Below are 21,507 nucleotides of genomic sequence, written 5' to 3'. Positions count from 1 at the left end.
CGGCTTTTCTTCCGCTTCTTAAAGCCCGGACACGCCCCACCGTCGCGCGGCAACCGATGCGAAAAAAATAGAAAACAACACACCACTAGTGCGCGTGCGAGCGTGAGCGTGTGCGTGACGTCAAAAGGGAGAAGCCCGGGCATCAGGCCAATGAAGAGGCAGAGCGCGTGTTGTGTGTGTGTGTGTGTGTGTGTGTGATAGCAACGAGACACGTTTTGAAATGTTTTTTATTTGATTTATTGAAACAAATTATATATATATATATATATATATATATATATATATATATATATATATATATATATATATATATATATATATAATCCCTTTCTCCCTTACAACCATAATGATTTACAATCCATAATTTTTGGCATCCTTCAAATAAAACCAGCAATTATGTTATGAGTTAAGCTTCAGTCTTCAACAGGACCACGCTGTACAGTTCTCTCTCTCTCTCTCTCTCTCTCTCTCTCTCTCTCTCTCTCTATATATATATATATATATATATATATATATATATATATATATATATATATATATATGATTTTTTCACAACTTGAAATGTTTCCTTAAGTTTAGGATTTTTTAAAAAAACAAAGCTGCAAAATTATTGGCACCCCCTGCAGCTACATCAGGACCTGAAGCCTCTCGTGGAGAGCACTGAGCACTGATCTTCTTCCTGTGATGTCTTGGTTGGATACGTGTAGAAGATGTCTGTTCACTTGTCCATGCTGAACATTTTTAATCCTTAAAGGTAAACACATTTCTTGGTGATTGTACCACCCCAGCGACAAGGAAAAGTATAGTTAGTGCGCTGTTTTCTGCTTTCTGAGTGTGATGATTACACTATATATTTTAAATATCTGTTTAAGTGCTTGATTGAGGTCACGGTGCCTTCGTGGTTTGCACATTTCTCTTGCACCTCCAGGGTTGGGGATTCGAATCCCGCCTCTGCCCTATATGTGCGGAGTTTGAATGTTCTCCCCATGCTTTGCTGATTTCCTCCAGGTACTCCAGTTTCCTCCCCCCGTCCAAAGACATGCGCTGTAGACTGACTGGCATTTCCAAGTGGTCCTTGTTGTGTGAGTGTGTGTGATTGTGTTGGCACCAGGGTGTCTCCGAGTTCCCTGGGATACTCTCTAGGTACCCCATGACCCTGTGTGGGATAAGTTGTACGGAAAATGGATGGATGGATTTTTCTTGATTAAAGAAGATTCGGATCCTAAAGCCTACCTAGTGCACTAAATTCAGCTCCTTAATCCACATGTACAGAGGGAAATATTGGCTTCAACATCCTATGTATGGCACTATATGTTCAGGGTTTCCAGCAGTAAAGACAGGCAGTTGATGATAGACAATATTTCAGATACTGAAATACATCTTCATGGTAACTTTTATATTCCTATTGCTAAGCTGGTAAATAATGTGCACTACATAGGGTATCAATGAAGCCGCCAATACAGTGTGTAATACACTGTCCATAAGTCAATTAGGGAGCTGAAACACCCAGACACCTGGGTTATATATTCTCAGGTTTGTGCATGTAGACATTCTCTTCAGTTCTCAGGTTCACAGGTATATTCATCTATAGAAAAGTTTTAACCATCTGGAATAGGCAGCTAGGTTCTGAACTAAAACATCTCCAGAGATCCATCTCCATAATGTACATTAGGTTTGTGGAATTAAAATTTTTTGTTTGTTTGTTTTTTTGCACCAACTATGGTGGTATATTCAAGTGCTGGCAACTTTGATTGTTCTTGATTGACACCTCTTGTAACTCTAGTGAGGCTTAGACAAGATCAAAAGCCATGTCTGTGTCTAAGGAAGAACTTATTTAGTGCAACCTTTCTAATCAGCTTGTTATTCTAGACATGCAGTCTTACAAAATATAGAACCTTTCAGTTGTCTGCTAGGTAGCTGCTACGTATGTGGAACCCTACTACAACGTATTTTTCTATCAGAAAAGGCTACAAATGGCTTCCTCCTTTGGAAGCTTAATTAAGAACCCGTAATTATCCAATGCACCCTTTAAAAAAACCATAGAAGAAGCCTGTTTTTTTCTAAGAGTGTAAGTATGAACTGGATAAGTGTGCAATACACATGTCAGGAGTTTAACATTCAGCTAACATTAAGGCTTCATTGGATAATTAAGGTTTCTAAAATGGTTCTACTTGGAACCTGCTCACTATTCGTGTGCCCAATTCCTGACAGATTTCTAAAGTTCCCGTTTCAGACTTTTAAAAAAACAACAACAACAACATTTATTATTATTTGTGTTTTAATTCTATTTTAACGCTATGTATATTTTAAAGTGACAGCAAAGTTTCAAAATGTGTTTTCAAGGACGACTATTTGGATGCATTTTTTTGACATAGGTTTTTTTTTTTGGACAGCAACACTCTAAACTATAAGCTTACATGAGTCTCTTCATGTGTTTGAGTGGAAAATGTGAATAATTGTGGGTAATGCTTATTTCATACAATCTTTTTTGCCTGTTCTTTTTAAAGGTGCCAACATTTTTGAGCTGAATGTATATCTACGCATGTGGTTCTCACGTGTGTGAACAAAAGGTGTACAGTAGCCTCACCTTAACACTCAACCGTTTATTCACTTGTGCGTTTGTTCCATTGCTTTATTCATTCATAACGTGAGCAGTTCATTGATTTTCTTAGACTGCGGTGTAACCGGTTAGTCCAGCTCGTTACTGCAGAGATAAGTCATCACGTACTGAGGTGGGTTGGGTGTTAGATGTGACGACAGTTAAAACAGTGTTAGGAGTGGAAGACCTGGACGAAGGACATGACATCACACTATTTGAATTTTTTTTTTATGAATTATGCAAACAGGAGATTGAGATCCTACATCCTTCCTAGTGCACTAAAATCAGCTCCCTACTCTGCATGTAAATAGTGAAATATTGACTCCTACAACCTACCTAGTGCACTATTTGTTCAGGGTTTCTGGAAGATAGCTTTGGTTCCCTAATAACACTGGAAATTAGTATACACCTGGAAACTTGAGATTAGAGAACTGTGTACCATAAAACTAGGGAACGTGTGGGAATGAAGGGAAACTGGGTACACCTGAGATCTAGTAAGACTAGAAGTTTTTGAGAAATTGGACACTTTTTTTTTCTTATAATACATTTACTTCAATTAAATGTTATATGCTCAGTGTGAGATTATATCAATTACACACAACTTTTTTTTTGACCATCTTTATCAAAGGTGCCATTACTTCTGGATCTGAACAACAGAAGACGTGAGGACAAGACAAGATGGAAACTAGGGAACTAGGAGCGTGTATAAAGTAGGGAACACTAGAATGAACACTTAAACAGGGCTATGTCTCAGATCACACACTTCTAACAGTAACAGGAGTGTGTTGTGTGTTTACGTGGAGAAAAACCCACACATATACACACGCAGGACAGTACAAAGAGTTGGATAATGGACTTTATTTACAAAAAAGATGAAAGAGTGATGGACACTTACGGCACTTTTTCCCATCATGCACTACAAAACATAAAGGGCGGGACTTGTAACTGTTACTGAGCTGTAAATTAAAATGATAAAACCAACAGCCAGTTAGCAACACACTGCTGTTTACATCACACACATTTTAAACATCAGAGTAGCAAATGGTTGAATAAGGAACTTAAAGAATGTCTCTGCTAGGTCACAGCACAGTGAACACTTTTCTTTTTGCCGTGTGATTTGAGACACAGTCTTCCAAAAGTAATTCAGTGACAGCAAGTGTTTTTAATGATTTACAACAAACACCACAGTGGAGTAGTTTAATGGTTCTTATACACACTTACACTTACACCCTGTCTTTAACCACACATATTTACACCCAGCACAAAGACACAAGCACAGACTAACATGGAAACTGAGGAACAAGGAACCTTGTGAGGAACTGAAGAGTTCCTGTGTGACAGCGAGATGGTGAACACAAACAACCTGAAGCGCTTCCTCTCTTTCTGGTCTCTGATACACACTTTTATTAGCACTCATTAGCCAAAAGCTAAAAATGCTAAAGATTCAAGTAAGAGGGGGTGGGTCATGTGACGAATCAGAAATGTTTATACATGAAACTCCGCCCACAATCATTCCTGATCCGTTGAAAAATATCAATAGGAACAGGACGAAATCATATTATTGTTTAAAATGGTTGTTGTTGTTGTTGATGTTATTTGACAGTGTGTTTTAGATTTGAACCTACTGAACCCCTGCTGAAAGAACAATAGTAACCCTCACAGAATTTGTAATGGTTTTAATGGTTATAATGGGAATGGTAATAGTTTTAATGGAAACTGAAATGGTCACAGTGGGTCTCTTGTGGTAATTTGTTGCCTTCTACTGGTGGTATGTTATGTCTAGTGGATACCATTAAGGACCAATAATCAGTAAGCATAAGATTTATTGGAGTTGTTTGTGATTGTTGCGGCCAAAAATGCTTGATTTTGCTGCTGCCTTTTTCTCTCAAAATTTGCGTTTCAGGAAATTGCTTGGCACACTTTCAGAGTGATATTTTGTTGGTCAACGAGACCTTTTTTGTTGTACTCATGTTCGACGCGCGTGAATTGAAGAGGGCTTTGGCTGAATGCAAGATGTCACATGACACGTCTTGGCCCAAATCTGCGGTAATTTTGAAAAATACACACAGTGAAGCGTCCCAGTGCGGTTATAGGAAATATAGGCGCTCATGGAATGCCACTCAACCAAACAAATTAGTGGACCAGAACTAACTGTTAATATAATATAAGAATGTTTTTATGTAGCCTTTTAAATGAGCCAATGATTATTATCTGTAGAAATAACACGGGTGTTGTTAAAAGTATGTATGACACTAAACATGCTTGTTTAATCTCAGCAAACATTCTTGGTAAATATTAACACACACACACACACACACACACACACACACACACAGAGCATCTGCTAAGTTGTAAAATATTATGTAGAGACTTGCACATCTCGAAAGTGTATGAAATGGGCCATGGGTCATGGTTGTGAACAAATCAAACACCCATATATGCTTGTGTGTGTGTGTGTGTGTGTGTGTGTGTGTGTGTGTGTGTGTATGAAAAGCAAACATGGCTCCATGATGAATCCTGTTCCTTCAGGATCTTGTCTGTTTGACTCAATCAACATAAATGATTTTTTCTTACACACACGCAGCCAAAATCGCACACACACATCTTGTTCTGGAGTTAGTTTATCATTAGGATTATTTGCTTAATAAAATTACAGACGTTCTCACTGTTCTTCTTAAACACACATCATTTGTAGTGCACTTATGGGAAGAGAGCTTGGTCCCAAATGGTTCCATATTTAATACATAGTGTACTATGTTGGGAATACCGGTCATGCTCACAGTGCAGGTTAACTAGTGAGGAAATCTTAGTTGAGCCAATGATTAGGCTCCATATTGGACCTTAAATAACCTAGAATGAATAAAAACAATAAAATATAAATAACTAAATAACGCAAGAAATTAAAACACTTTTTTGTTAGAAGTCAAACTGTTAAATACAGCTTATTTAATTGCACCAATCTAAACTCAGACATTCTGGATATGCCAAATAGAAGTGTACAATATGTAAGGGATAATCCACAGCTAGGCGTGCGTTACACGTTTTTAATTTACATTTACAGCATTTGGCAGATGACTGTATCCAGAGCGACTTACATTCATCTCGTTTATACGTCTGAGCAGTTGAGGGTTAAGGGCTTTGTTCAAGGGCCCAGCAGTGGCAGCTTGGCAGTGTTGGGATTTGAAACTCACGGCCTTCCGGTCAGAAGTCCCACATCTTAACCACTGAGCTACCAAATAAACAAAAGCACCAAACACGCATGATATTGAAGCAAACACTCACCTCAAAATCATGTAATGCACACCTAGCCGTGGATTATCCCACTTATACCATGGTCACTTGCCAGCACTGAGAAGTTAAACCTGTCATTGAAAGGATAAAAATAATGGTGATTTTCCTTTAGTTATTTTAAATACGGGTCATTAATCGCTCTAAATCATACACAGGAATAAAGTAGTGTGATAAGATTATATTTATTTGAATGAATTATAATAAATATTAAATAAATTAGAGAGCGAGAGAGACAGATTGTGAGTGTGTGAATTACCTGCGTCTGTGCCGCATCTCTGCTAATAACGAAACTGAGAGTTTAACTGTATGTTGGCTGGAACTGACTGGATCTGACTGTGGTATAAACGGTTTTAATGTGCACCTTCCAGCCAATCAGAATCAAGTATTTGGACAGACCATAGCATGTAATGTAATGTAATGTCATGTAATGTGTAATGTAATATAATGTAATATACAGTATATTCATAATATTGCATTTTTGAGATTATTCACAGGAGTAATTAGTAGAAAGATCGGTATGTTCTTTGTTCCCAGCGGAGTTCAGTTCTGGGTTAATGTTATGCTTTCTGAGGGTTCTGTCTCATTTCCACTCTCCCTGTGTCATTACGCTGTCTCTATTCAAATATTTTATTTTTATATTCGTTCTCACAGTCGATGTAGAGCTCTACGGAATAAAACGTTTCGTTCGGCTTTAGGTGAAGTTTAACAGAGGAAAAGCTGAACACCATCACTGACCATCACTGACGTTTAGGGAATATTATTACAACAACAAAAAAATTATCACATGTGCACTAAAGCAACAGTCAGAGTTTCCACTGAACACCAACACCAACATCAACACCACCCAAGTCTGAGTGCACTACTTAAGGCTCTTTCATTCCATCGGCCCTCACTCACTCACCCTCTCAGCAAACGGGCATTTAATAATACTAATAAAACTAAAAGTACTATAATTATTAATACTAATAAAAGTTTAAAGGTCTAAAGGTGTGTGTGTGTGTGTGTGTGTGTGTGTGTGTGTGTGTGTGAGAATGAGCAGTTCCAGTGTATGTGTGTGTCTGTGTGTGAGAATGAGGAGTCCCAGTTCCAGGAAGAAATATGCAAAATATATGCAAATGAGCAGGTGATTCCTCCTTTGATTTGCCCTCCATTCATTTGCATGTAGTTGCATAGAGTTTTCAGGGATTGTGTCTGTGAAAGCTGTGTGTGTGTGTGTGTGTGTGTGTGTGTGTGTGTGTGTGTGTGTGTGTGTGTGTGTGTGTTTGTGTGTCTGTGTGTGTGTGTGTGCACCTGTTTGCCTCACAGCTCTCCCAAATTTATCATACGGTAGACAAAATTAGGGGTTCTGTGGCCTATATACTGTAGTGTATAGAGAAAAGTGTGTATGGTTGGGGACAGGCCTACAGTGTAGTGTTGATGGTTTGTGTTTGTGACGGTGTATTTCGGACCTGTCCTAATTTAAAACAAAATGGGAATGAAAGAACAAATGCATCACTGTAATGCTTTCGAACATCGTGTGTGTGTGAGTGTGCAAGGACCGCGCCTCATGTTTTTGGCTTGTTTACACAGAGCAAGCTGACTGTGGCTCCGTCGTTTACATCATTCCATCCGATCCGGAGAGAAAGTGTGTGTGTGTGTGTGTGTGTGTGTGTGTGTGTGTGTGTGTTTGTGTGAGAGGGAGTCGTGAGGCAGCCTGTGCCTCCACTGCGCGCCCGGGATTCCTCCACAGCCTTAAATATGGTTATTTTTAACCCGCAGTGTAAGAGCCGCCCACCGTGTTCCCTCAGCCAGGAGGGGAAATGGAATAGAGCCACACTTCCTGGTCACATGACCCGTCTGACCAATTAGAGGAAGAGAGGCCCAGGGAACGAGGGAGAAAGAGAGGGGGGATCCAGGCATACTGCCCAGGCCTCAGTGCCTCAATCCGGCCCCTGTGTGCATGTGTGTGTGTGTGTGTGTGTGTCTGTGTGTGTGTGTGTGTGTCTGTGTGTGTCCTGTCAGAGATGGTAGAGAGACTACAATGTGTCCCAAACCACACCCTACATACAGGTGAATAATGTATATAGTCTAGGTTTACCTGTAAAGATATTTTGTGGACTATATCATGGATAAAGCATGTGGTTTGGACACACTTACAGTAGAGTGATGATGGCGTTTATGTGGCCTATATATTGAATAGGGTGTGCGCTTTGGGACACATCCACATTGGAATGATGGTGGTCTTTACGTGACTTATAGACTATAGTGAATAGGGCATGTGGTTTCAGACAGATCCACAATGGACCAATGCTGGCGTTTCAGTAAGCGTTTTATCCTGGTCTTGGGTGCAGTAGATCCCAGGAACACTAGACACAGTGGAAGGCGAATTCAACTTGAATGGGACTCTAGTCCATCGCAGCGCTCCATTTACACACTCATTCACAACTAAGGTCAGTGTCCTATAGCCAATCTACTGTACCTATCTGCATGTTGTTGGACAATGGGAGGAAACCAGAGCTCAGGATCAAATGCTACCACACTATCGTGCTGTCCACAGTGGCATGTGTGTGACCTATATAGTGAATGGGGTGTGTGGTTTGTTATGCGTCCACCGTGGACCAATGATAGTATTTATGTGGCCTATATAGAGAATAGGGCATGTGGTTGGGGGCATGTCTTCACAAACATACATACACATACATAGACACACACCAAACATAACATAAAGGCATGAAGTCATGAAGTCTGAGGGAATGAGGGGAGGGGGGGACTTGACTTGCTGTGATGTCACACGGTCGCTCCAGAATTAGAAACCTAAAAGAAAGCAAGAGTGTGTAACCAGTGCCAGTCCTGTATTTCCACATACATACATCCAAACACACACACACACACAACTAGTTAAGCACTGGCTGTGTTTGTATACACGATAATGTGATAATGCTCACTATTATCTGATTTCAGCAGGTTATTTCTGTACTCGTGTAAACACCACTCCGTGATATCTTTTTAAAAATCAGACTCCCGCAGCCGGTTTCCCCAGTAGACGTTCTTCTGTATCCTATTTAAAATGTCAATGGCTACTATGTTTGACTTAAATGTACTAATTGCGCCAAATAAGAATTTTATCATAACTTTATCTGATTACTTGTGGACCAGAGTGAAAAGATCATTTGTGTGGTCTACTGTATGATCATCAGACTCCTCACTGAGGTACACTGTATTATAAAATTAACATGTTGGCTGTTTTTACAGCCAGGGAACTTTACTCAGCTACTTCAAGATGAAATGATTAGCAAATGTACATCGAAAAAAGATTTGAAACCATTTGCCATTATGGTTTAGGTAATGCTTGAGGTAAATCATTACACAGAAGAACATAGATCACATTAACTGTGTCCCTGAGTCTTTGCTCGTTTTAACCACTACTGGTTTTGGTTTTGACTAGGGGGGCACGGGGGCTTAGTGGTTAGCATATTTGCCTTGCAACTCCGGGGTTGGGGGTTCACCTCCGCCTTGTGTGTGTGGAGTTTGTATGATCTCCCCTTGCCTCTGGGATTTTCTCCGGGTACCCTGTACAAAGAAATGTGTTGTAGGATGATTGGCATTTCCAAATTGTCTGTAGTGTAAGAGTGTGTGTGATTGTGTCCTACGATGGGTCGACATACCATCCAGGGTGTCCCCTGCCTTGTGCCCTGAGTCCCCTGTGATAGGCTCCAGGCTCCCCCATGACCCTGTGTAGGATAAGCCGTATGAAAAATGGATGGATGGAAGGTTTTAAGTAAATTTAAGTTTATTTCTATAGACATTGTAGACGTAAAAATTATTATTTTTTAAAGTGTAGTTTAGCTAAATTCTTATTTTTTACTATGTTGCTGGTAGTTAGTAAACTTATATATTGTGATGTAAATCATGTGTGGTAGAAATGTCTGTTAGTATTGTGATATGATATTTTTGCCATATTGACCAGGCCTATGTTGTGTATTGCCACGCAACTCGCAGGCTAACCGACAGCCCATAGAACGTGTAGTAACAACAAACTCTTGCTAGATTTGGAATTTTACCTAGCGAACAGAGAGAAGCGGAGTGATACAAACAGGGAAATGTACCAGTTATACTAAATATCAGCACTTTTGTCCAATCAAATGAATAAACTGGAAATAACTGTTGCATCATTTGCAATTTAAAATAAACAATTGACAATTGTCCACACAATGCCAGATCATCATTCTACTATGAGTTTAGATGCTGTTGAAATAATACCATTGTAAATCCATAGAGTAAGAAAAGGGTTTAAAAGCAGCAACATTTTGTTACATTCTACTGGTGCAACTGTCTGTTGGATTTCAGACATGTGCTATCATGTATTTTAAACATCTGCGCAAACAAAAGTGGAAAGAAAAAAACCCTCTGATCAGAAGAAAAAAAGATTCCCCATGTGAGCAAACATAGCAATAAGTTTTACATCACAGCATTGTTCTTGTCCTGTAGTGTGGGATTACAGAGCGAGTGTAGTGTGACATCACAGGTTTAACTGAATGCGATAGCTGAGTGACTGATAAACACAGAGATAAATCATGCAGGACCGATTACACCATTCAAGATTAATATCCTACATAATCAGTTTAAGTATATATCCATCCATACACGTCTGTCTGTAAAACTCTTATCTGTCCATCAGTCTGTCCGTCTGCTCACTCAGGTTTTAGACTGAGCTCAGACACAGAGTGATGAAACAGTGTGAGAACCACTGCAACAGCACAGAGGGAGGAGTGCAAATGAATGAGGGATGCAAACCTTTCTATCGCTTTCTCTCTCTCTCTGTCTCTTTTTCTCTCTCTATCTCACTTTCTTTCACTGTCTCACTCTCTCTCTCTGTTTCTCTCACACTCTCTCTTTCTGTCTGTCTCTCTCGCTCACTCTGTCTATCGCTCTCTCTGGGATGGATGGTGGGATTCCCCCAAATCCCCCTGTTACACCACTACTACGTCTACAGTTTGAAATTAAACAAGGAGGTACCATGTTTTCTTTGGATGGTGTGTGAGTGTGTGTGTGTGTGTGTGTGTGTGTGTGTGTGTGTGTGTGTGTGTGTGTGTGTGTGTGTGTTCTTATTGTGACACATTTTCCAGTTTTGCTGATGACTAAGTGATGTCTGAAATTCTTCAGCAGAAATCTTTTTTTCTTGCTTTCTGTCTTTACTTTGATCTTCATGTCCTTGGATTTTTATTTATTTATTTATTTATTTTACTTTCATCGCAACTTTTAGTTAAACTGCCGGTTTTCACTTCGGTTTCAATGTGTAAACCGTAACGTGGCCTCGTTCTCGTCGCTTTAATGAAACGTTTTATTCTCGATGACAAACGCAGACATCGCAAGTGATACGGCACACGTTATAGCAGCGGGTCCTGGGAATTTTATACACTTAAAACCACATTTTTACTGTTTCAGCCTCGTTTCTCCATACAGATGAAGAGTGGAGGCGAGTTTACGCTGCTCTTTAAAACTTTTCACTCAGATTAAAATGCTGGAGCTGTGTTCACAAAGAAGGCTAAGACTAAAAGCAGCTCCTAACTAATAAAGAAAGAAAGAAAGAAAAACTGTGTTATTAGCAGAATGATTTTAGCTCCATCTAAATCGGTCAGCACTTTTCTTTTCTTTTCACAGATTGTATGTGCAAGCGTCTGGAAAGACACCGTATTATACTTCAGTTTGTATTAAAATGACGTGTATGTAGAACATACATTTATTAATGTGACAATCCATTGTACATCGTGTAGACGCTCCTATCTCTGCGATTTATATATTATTCATCACGTGCGAATCGGTCATAATTATCCTACTACAGACATCCTCCTTACTTAACATAGTATGTAGTACATAGTACTTAACACTCAAACACAAACAGCCCTAATCGGAGATTAACAGCATCGTTAGGTTCATGTATTTGATATATTTAATAACATCAAGCAGCCCCTCCAGGATTTTGTGATTTTGCAATTGCATAAATTAAAGAAAAATCAAGCAAACTCTGCAGTATATGTAAGAGCTCGTGATTTGTCTAAATTACCGAAGGTTTTCTGGAGATTTGGGCCGAGACGCACCATGTGACATCATCACAACGCGCATTCAGCCAAAGCCGTCTTCGATTCACGTGCGTCGAACATGGATCAAAAAGGTCACGTTTACCAACAAATATCACTGTGAAAGATAATTCCGTGCAATTACAATTTCGCCAATTCAAGTAGTTTCCCGCAAAAAAAATCACAAAACCTGAAAAAAAACATGCAGCAAAATCGAGCATATCTGGCAACAACAATCACAAACAAAAACAACCTCCACGAAATAATATCAACATTTGCAAGACGTATGGAATTAAATTTGTGCCAAAAGTATTGAACGTAAGTTTTCAAGTAACTCTTGAAGACTATGTTAAATTTTTGCCACTGAGTTCACAGTTTTCCGTTTCAGAGCGTTTTTCTTCTTTCTCATTATATATTTGTTTGTTTCTTGAAAAGTTATGTTCTGTACTTTTGGTACAAATTGAATTCCATAAAGACGCCAGACAAAATTCGATTCAAATGGACTTGGAGAGTGGTTTAAATGATTTCTTAGAAACAAATCAATTCAAAAGGACCGCTCGCAAGACACACGGATTTAAAAAAAAACAAACAAACAAACAAAAAAACTTTTAGATAGAAACTTTGAGTTTTAACATTAAGTTGTTTGTAAACACTGCTCTTGATCTCATCACTCTTCTTCCCATAATTCTTTAATAAAATTTTTGACTTAAGTATACAGCAAATATCAACAACGTTCAAAAATGTATTTCAAATGAACAATACTAACAATTCCGATAAACGTAATCGTATTCTGTTAACATAAGTGCTTAGCATTATAAGCAATGTTAGTCAGCGCTCTATGAACTATCACAGAGTGGAATTATGACATTTATCTCATTACTAATCTCATTAGCATTATGCTAACTGCTCCACATTCCCAGTCACTAATTAGCATAAATAAAATAAACGTAGCATTTTTTCTATGACGTTTCTGTTGATATTTATAATAAACGGAACATCGGGGTAATAGTTCTGTTTACGCAACAAACGAGCAGTACGAGGAACATTTTCGTTCTTGAATCTCTCGATTGAGTTTCAGTTCTGGAATAAATTCAGCCTTTTACTCCATAATTGCAGCAATCAGGGATATTTTGGAGCGCTTCGGCTTCTTGGCACGGAGCTAAGAGAACATCGCCGGGTCTTTACTGAGCACTGAGTTTGGCTGTATAACATACAACAGTTTCCGAGTGTAATTGCCGTCAGGGGTCTAGAGATTGTGTTCCTGCAAAGGTGTTCAGCGTTTCTCTTTTCCCCCCCCTCTTCCCCTTTCAGAAACACAGAAACGTGTGTGTGACTAGTTCATGACTGGAACCTTCACATTTTTTTTAGATAAATGCTCTAAGAATAACATTTTATGAGGACACAAAACTGCTGTGGATGTCAGTGTTTGACCATGACTGGGATTGACGCTAGCGTTAGTTAATGTTTGCTAAGTATGTGTCATCATGCGTGTTGACTCGAAGAACCCTTTTAGGAAGCTACGAAACCTTAATTATCCAACAAAGCCTTAAAGAGCCCTTTATTTCTAAGAATGTACCACATAGAGAGACCTTAAATATTAAGTACTTGACAAGATGTATGTATTAAGAATGAAATAATAAGTAATAATGTGGAGTTGGTACCACACATATATCCTGTTAATTAACATTAATCCGGGCAAATCTGAAAACGCATCATTTTTGCTCCGTTTTGGTCTTCCGTCCACACTGAGACGCCGCTTTTGTCCAGCAGAAACCGAGCTTTTCGAAATCTCTCCCCCAAGTGGATACATTTGAAAACGTCATTTTCTCACATTGTAGCGTGGACTGGGAAAACAGAGATATTCATAAACGAGGCCGTATTCTTAGGCTGCATTCATGCCATGTGGGAATTACCGTAATTACTAGATGACAACCTGGATGACAAGCTGTTCATGTCCTCGGACTCGTAATTAAATGAATCCAACTGCAAAATGACATTAAACCGTATTGTATGTATTTTGTTAATTCTCAGATTTATCTTGCATTATTACGACATAAATAATGCCGTAACCTGGCCTGGCCTGGGCATTCGGGGCGGTATCCCTAAAGATTTTTTCTTTACCCCTGAATAATTTGGCGCGGTTTGTCACTACGTAACTGAACGTCAGTAAAAGAAGACGGCGGTGTTGTAATTTTATATCTTCAGGGAACGGAGGCGAGACCGATCAGACAGGGTTTACAGGAAAATACGTGGAAACACTCGTGTCTTATTGGCTGACAGTCTCTCAATCCTGCTAAACGCTAGCTCACAGTCAGTGTGAGGGGAAAATGGATATGAGTTCCACTTTACATGAACATGATATGAGCAGAGCAGAAGGAAAGATAACGTACTTTGCATGGCACTGTAGCAGCTAAACTTAACTTAGCTTAGCTGTGTCTCCCCCTGGCTAGCGACACCAAACTAGCCTAGTTAGAAAAGTTTTATATTTTATCGGTCTGGTAGTCCTACAAACAGTGACAACACCCGAGGCAAGTTTTATGATAAATCCGACTTTTTCTGATCGTGTCATACATCGACGCTCGCTAAAATTCCTGAATGAACTATGAGTTTCACTTTGTAGTGTATTTTTGTAGGTTTGATAGGTTTTCAAAGTAACTTGAAAGTAAAGTGATTAGTAATCTGATTACTTTTTACATGCAGTAATCAGATTACAATTTTAATTAGTGCTTTACTTGGATGAATCTCTAGTGGATTACGTTTTTACACTGCTTATAAGATGTAAACGAACACACACACACACACACACACACACACACACACACACACACACACACACATACGAACCACAGCTTGGTAATTCACTTTATATAATTTATAGATTTTATGTCTTTAGACAAACAAGTTTATTATTGTTCTGTGACTCGTGGAGCTGTGTGTAAAAATAAACCGCTCTGTTTTCTTCTCTTTTATCCTACTGTGCTTTAAAGTGTGTTTGAGGGGGAAAAGGCACTGAAATAAATGTGTGTGTGTGTGTGTGTGTGTGTGTGTGTGTGTGTGTGTGTGTGTGTGTGTGTGTTTTGCTGATGTCAGCAAGTGCAGTGTGGCATTGTGGGTAAAACGTCCCTCATGCCTTTAATAAATAGAATCATGTGAAGCTAGTCATTTAGAGGTTTTGGGCTCTTTTATGCTCCTATACATATGTGTGTGTGTGTCTGTGTGTGTGTGTGTGTGTGTGAGAGAGAGAGAGAGAGAGAGAGAGAGAGAGAGAGATTCAGTATGTTTGAGGTACCATGATTAAAGTGGCTTTTTAACTCCATTTCCATCATTACAGCAACGTCTCCATAGATTGGCGTGGTGGGCGGAGCAGGAAGTTTTAGTTATTAAACACATAGTTAGTTAATATATGATTGTAATTAAGTGGTTCAGTGGTGTAATATGTAGTTTGGGACACTGTCTGTAAATGTGTGAGGTGAAAATTGGCGTTTGACTGGCGCTTTTTGATGATGTCATCACCGTTATGATCTGTGATCTTCAGGTTACGATTCTTACAGAGAGAGAAAGTGAAAGTACACAAGAACACGACGCCCCCGACCAGCTATCCACCTCCCGGACCAAGCGCTTGAAGAGTTGCCCGATGACACACAGACACACAACGTTCAAATGGCAAGATCTCTCATGTATTCAGAGAAAGGCAGAGTATATATCAAAGTTGACACACAGTCGATTAACTCGGTTAACTATTGATTGGCTAGGCAGAAGGGCGTATTTGCATGCAACAGGAAGTATATCAAAGTCCAACTCCATGTGTGGTATTCAGGAAGTAATGGAATGCGAGCAAATGTTGTTCGGGGAGACAAAGAGATGTGCAAACGGTGAGGGGCTTTATCTGTCTGTACCTGGTTGGGAAGAGTTACAGAGGAACAAAGAGGAAAGAGTGTTCACACAAGGGATGAGAGAGGGAAGAGAGAGGGAAGCGTGGTCACACAAGAGAAGAGAGAGGGAAGAGAAAGGGAAGAGAGAAGGAAGAGAGAGGGAAGAGAGAGGGAACAGAGAGGGAAGAGAGAGGGAAAAGAGAGAGAAGAGAGAGAGAAGAGAGAGGGAAGAGAGAGAGAAGAGAGAGGGAAGAGAGAGAGAAGAGAGAGAGAAGAGAGAGGGAAGAGAGAGGGAAGAGAGAGAGAAGAGAGAGAGAAGAGAGAGGGAAGAGAGAGAGAAGAGAGAGGGAAGAGAGAGAGAAGAGAGAGGGAAGAGAGAGGGAAGAGAGAGGGAAGAGAGAGGGAAGAGAGAGAGAAGAGAGAGGGAAGAGAGAGAGAAGAGAGAGAGAAGAGAGAGGGAAGAGAGAGGGAAGAGAGAGGGAAGAGAGAGGGAAGAGAGAGGGAAGAGTGTTCATAGTAAACTTATCAAACATTAATCCTGTGTAAAGGGAACTGGTGTTACTTTCTTCTTCTTTTTGACATATTCACCAAGACAGAGATATGTGCATGGAAACAGCACTAGAGACTCATCACATTCACACACAAACACACACACACACACACACACACACACACACACACACACACACACACACACACACACACACACACACACAAACATCTGGTCCAACAGGTGATGCAACTTTATGTACGATGCCTAATTCACTCTCTTTCTCTTTCTCTCTCTCTCTCTCTCTCTCTCTCTCTCTCTCTCTCTCTCTCTCTCACACACACACACACACACACACACACACACACACACTGCAATACTGTGAGCGTCATTTGTTGAGGTCATTTGTTCATAACGGAACAATAAATGTTAGTGCAGGACCTCCGTAACCTCTTTCACTGAACTGTCTGTGTGACATTCTCCTTACAAAATTATCCTAAAGAACTCATCCTGGTTCCTGTGTTGACCTTCAGTGTGTGTGTGTGTGTGTGTGTGTGTGTGTGTGTGTGTGTGTGTGTGTGTGTGTGTGTGTGTGTGTGTGTGTGTTTGTGTAAAGCAGCCCTGCGTCACTGAGACAAATGCAACATTCAGTGTTCTCTCCTGCTTTTTAAACCCTCTGTCTCAAACCACACACACACACACACACACACACACACACACACACACACACACACACACACACACACACACACACTGTTCACTACATAGTTCACTTCTTTGGAGTTTTGCTGATAATCCAGCTCAGCCAGTAAATCCCACAATTCATTTTGATTAGTTAGTGGTCAAATGATGTACACTGTACAGATTACCCATAATGCACTGCGAGGGAGTGTGTGTATTACCCATTATGTACTGTGTCCTGTGTCTGTGTTTTTGGCTGTGTCTCATGTGTGTATGTCAGTGTGTGTCTGTGTCTCTTTGTATCTGTGTGTGTCCCTGTGTTTCTGTATGTGTCTCTGTGCATGTCTGCATCCGTGTGTGTGTGTGTGTGTGTGTGTGTGTGTGTGTGTGTGTGTGTGTGTGTGTGTGTGAGCAGCAACTCTCTCTCTCTCTCTCTCTCTCTCTCTCTCTCTCTCTCTCTCTCTCTCTCTCTCTCTAAAACTCTCTCTCTCGCTAACCCCTCTCTCTCAAAGTCAAAGTCAAAAGGTTGCTTTATTGGCATGACATATATTGTTCCTCACTGTCCCTCACCTGGTGGCAGGTGTGTGTGTGTGTGTGTGTGTGTGTGTGTGTGTACTGTGATGCTAGTGTGCAGCTCTCTCTGTGCTCCCCCAGTAGGTGGGGCAGTTTGTCGGGGTCTGAGAGGCAGATAAATTTGGGGATGATTTTGTTCATTTTGGTGAAGAATTCGGTTCGAATGTGGTTATATTTCGTGTGTTCGGTGAGGAAGTGCAGCTCTGTCTCTGTTTTATTTAGCACGCACGGCTGGCACAGTCTCTTCTCTCGGGACAGCAGGACCGTCTGTGTCGCCCGTCTCCATGGCCAAGCTGTGCTTGCTGAGGCTATACTACATTAAGGTGTTTCTCAGTTTTGGATCAGTCACCGTGCTCAGACACTCTTCCACACTGTACTGTCTGTTCAGGACATGTTACACTGCATTTTACTCTGGACTTTATTTTGGGTTTCCCACTAGGACAAATAGTTTACTTTCAGAGCTTGTGTTAATTTGGTTCATTCTAATTGGGCTTGTAAATCCTTCTGTTCCTGAGTTTTTACTGTGTTGGTGTGTTAGTGTGTGTTGGTGTGTGTTAGTGGTGTGTTAGTGTGTGTTGGTGTGTGTTGGTGTGTGTTAGTGGTGTGTTAGTGGTGTGTTGGTGTGTGTCAGTGGTGTGTCGGTGGTGTGTCGGTGTGTGTTGGTGTGTGTTGGTGTGTGTTAGTGGTGTGTTGGTGTGTGTTGGTGGTGTGTTGGTGTGTGTTAGTGGTGTGTTGGTGTGTGTTAGTGGTGTGTTGGTGTGTGTTGGTGTGTGTTGGTGTGTGTTGGTGTGTGTTAGTGGTGTGTTGGTGTGTGTTGGTGTGTGTTGGTGTGTGTTAGTGGTGTGTTGGTGTGTGTTGGTGTGTGTTGGTGTGTGTTGGTGGTGTGTTGGTGTGTGTTAGTGGTGTGTTGGTGTGTGTTGGTGGTGTGTTGGTGTGTGTTAGTGGTGTGTTGGTGTGTGTTAATGGTGTGTTGGTGTGTTAGTGTGTGTTGGTGTGTGTTGGTGTGTTAGTGGTGTGTTGGTGTGTGTTGGTGTGTTAGTGGTGTGTTGGTGTGTGTTGGTGGTGTGTTGGTGTGTGTTAGTGGTGTGTTGGTGTGTGTTAATGGTGTGTTGGTGTGTTAGTGTGTGTTGGTGGTGTGTTGGTGTGTGTTAATGGTGTGTTGGTGTGTGTTGGTGTGTTAGTGGTGTGTTGGTGTATGTTAGTGGTGTGTTGGTGTGTGTTGGTGGTGTGTTGGTGTGTGTTAGTGGTGTGTTGGTGTGTGTTGGTGTGTTAGTGGTGTGTTGGTGTGTGTTAGTGGTGTGTTGGTGTGTGTTGGTGGTGTGTTGGTGTGTGTTAGTGGTGTGTTGGTGTGTGTTAGTGGTGTGTTGGTGTGTGTTGGTGTGTGTTGGTGTGTGTTGGTGTGTGTTAGTGGTGTGTTGGTGTGTGTTGGTGTGTGTTGGTGTGTGTTAGTGGTGTGTTGGTGTGTGTTGGTGTGTGTTGGTGTGTGTTGGTGGTGTGTTGGTGGTGTGTTGGTGTGTGTTAGTGGTGTGTTGGTGTGTGTTGGTGGTGTGTTGGTGTGTGTTAGTGGTGTGTTGGTGTGTGTTGGTGGTGTGTTGGTGTGTGTTAGTGGTGTGTTGGTGTGTGTTAGTGGTGTGTTGGTGTGTGTTAATGGTGTGTTGGTGTGTTAGTGTGTGTTGGTGGTGTGTTGGTGTGTGTTAATGGTGTGTTGGTGTGTGTTGGTGTGTTAGTGGTGTGTTGGTGTATGTTAGTGGTGTGTTGGTGTGTGTTGGTGGTGTGTTGGTGTGTGTTAGTGGTGTGTTGGTGTGTGTTGGTGGTGTGTTGGTGTGTGTTAGTGGTGTGTTGGTGTGTGTTGGTGTGTTAGTGGTGTGTTGGTGTGTGTTAGTGGTGTGTTGGTGTGTGTTGGTGGTGTGTTGGTGTGTGTTAGTGGTGTGTTGGTGTGTGTTAGTGGTGTGTTGGTGTGTGTTGGTGTGTGTTGGTGTGTGTTGGTGTGTGTTAGTGGTGTGTTGGTGTGTGTTGGTGTGTGTTGGTGTGTGTTAGTGGTGTGTTGGTGTGTGTTGGTGTGTGTTGGTGGTGTGTTGGTGTGTGTTAGTGGTGTGTTGGTGTGTGTTGGTGTGTGTTAGTGGTGTGTTGGTGTGTGTTAATGGTGTGTTAGTGTGTGTTGGTGTGTGTTGGTGTGTTAGTGGTGTGTTGGTGTGTGTTGGTGTGTTAGTGGTGTGTTGGTGTGTGTTGGTGGTGTGTTGGTGTGTGTTAGTGGTGTGTTGGTGTGTGTTAATGGTGTGTTGGTGTGTTAGTGTGTGTTGGTGGTGTGTTGGTGTGTGTTAATGGTGTGTTGGTGTGTGTTGGTGTGTTAGTGGTGTGTTGGTGTATGTTAGTGGTGTGTTGGTGTGTGTTGGTGGTGTGTTGGTGTGTGTTAGTGGTGTGTTGGTGTGTGTTGGTGGTGTGTTGGTGTGTGTTAGTGGTGTGTTGGTGTGTGTTGGTGGTGTGTTGGTGTGTGTTAGTGGTGTGTTGGTGTGTGTTGGTGGTGTGTTGGTGTGTGTTAGTGGTGTGTTGGTGTGTGTTGGTGGTGTGTTGGTGTGTGTTAGTGGTGTGTTGGTGTGTGTTAATGGTGTGTTGGTGTGTGTTGGTGTGTGTTGGTGTGTTAGTGGTGTGTTGGTGTGTGTTAGTGGTGTGTTGGTGTGTGTTAGTGGTGTGTTGGTGTGTGTTAGTGGTGTGTTGGTGTGTGTTAATGGTGTGTTGGTGTGTGTTAGTGGTGTGTTGGTGTGTGTTAATGGTGTGTTGGTGTGTGTTAGTGGTGTGTTGGTGTGTGTTAGTGGTGTGTTGGTGTGTGTTAATGGTGTGTTGGTGTGTTAGTGTGTGTTGGTGTGTGTTGGTGTGTTAGTGGTGTGTTGGTGTGTGTTAGTGGTGTGTTGGTGTGTGTTGGTGGTGTGTTGGTGTGTGTTAGTGGTGTGTTGGTGTGTGTTAGTGGTGTGTTGGTGGTGTGTTGGTGTGTGTTAGTGGTGTGTTGGTGTGTGTTGGTGGTGTGTTGGTGTGTGTTGGTGTATGTTGGTGTGTGTTGGTGTATGTTGGTGTATGTTGGTGGTGTGTTGGTGTGTGTTAGTGGTGTGTTAGTGGTGTGTTGGTGTGTGTTGGTGGTGTGTTGGTGTGTGTTGGTGTATGTTGGTGTGTGTTGGTGTGTGTTGGTGTATGTTGGTGTGTGTTGGTGGTGTGTTGGTGTGTGTTAGTGGTGTGTTGGTGTGTGTTGGTGGTGTGTCAGTGGTGTGTGTGTCTCTCTCTCTCTAACTCTCTCTCGCTCTCTCCCCCTCTCTCTAACTCTCCCCCCCCCCCTCTCTCTCTCTAACTCTCTCACTGTGTCTCTAAATCCTTTGCCCCCCTCTCTCTAACTCTCCCCCATTCTAACTCCCCCCCCTTTCTCTCTCTCTCTTTCTCTTTTTTGGAATGTTGTCTTTCTTATGTGTTGATATTTCTCACAGTGGAGGAGGAAGTGCAGCTCTGTCTCGACCTCACCGCTCATACACTGAGCACACAGTCTCTGTTCTCTGGGCATCAGGTTCTCCTGTGTTCTCCATGGCAAGACTGTGCTCACTCAGCCTGTACTTGGTGAGGATCTGTCTCTGCTTTACATCTCTTACAGTGAAGACATACTCTGCCAATTCGTACTGTCTGTTTAGGACCCGATCGCAGTGTAATCTGGACCGGGTTTGAGTCTGACTGTCCCAGTGCTCCAGATACGCTCTTGTCATCTGCTCAGTAATTTCCTTGACTCTGATTAGACTTTGGTGAGCGGTGCTGGTCTGAGTGTGTTAGGGGTTCGTGTGTTAGTGAGTCCCAGGACACGCTGACAGAGGGGACTGGTTTTAGGGCTGAGCTCTTGGGTTTTCAGGGTTCCAGATTGCAGTGTGTTGTTCGTTACTTGATTTAAGACGTTTCCTAAATTGGAGAGTTCTT

The 21,507-nt window shown here is 41.5% G+C and overlaps 1 protein-coding gene across 2 annotated transcripts in view; it reads left to right on the top strand.

Annotated features, from left to right (window-relative positions):
- Positions 1–10,668: 10,668 nt before the first annotated feature.
- Positions 10,669–21,507, top strand: part of LOC128635364 (uncharacterized) — a 22,516-nt gene continuing 11,677 nt past the window's right edge. The window contains exons 1-2 of one of the 2 annotated variants that reach the window (XM_053687992.1): positions 10,669–10,881; positions 15,482–15,818. In XM_053687992.1, the coding sequence (XP_053543967.1) occupies positions 10,813–10,881; positions 15,482–15,818 (406 nt within the window). In that variant the 5' untranslated portion in view covers positions 10,669–10,812. Of the gene's footprint in view, positions 10,882–15,481; positions 16,494–21,507 lie in introns of those variants that run through there. The other variant, XM_053687991.1, reaches the window with a different exon arrangement.

The sequence above is a fragment of the Ictalurus punctatus genome, chromosome 18 (genome assembly GCF_001660625.3).
Source record: "Ictalurus punctatus breed USDA103 chromosome 18, Coco_2.0, whole genome shotgun sequence".
Taxonomy (NCBI): Eukaryota; Metazoa; Chordata; class Actinopteri; order Siluriformes; family Ictaluridae; genus Ictalurus; species Ictalurus punctatus.
The sequence above is the reverse complement of the archived record's forward strand: the minus strand, read 5'-3'. Positions and strand labels throughout refer to the sequence as shown.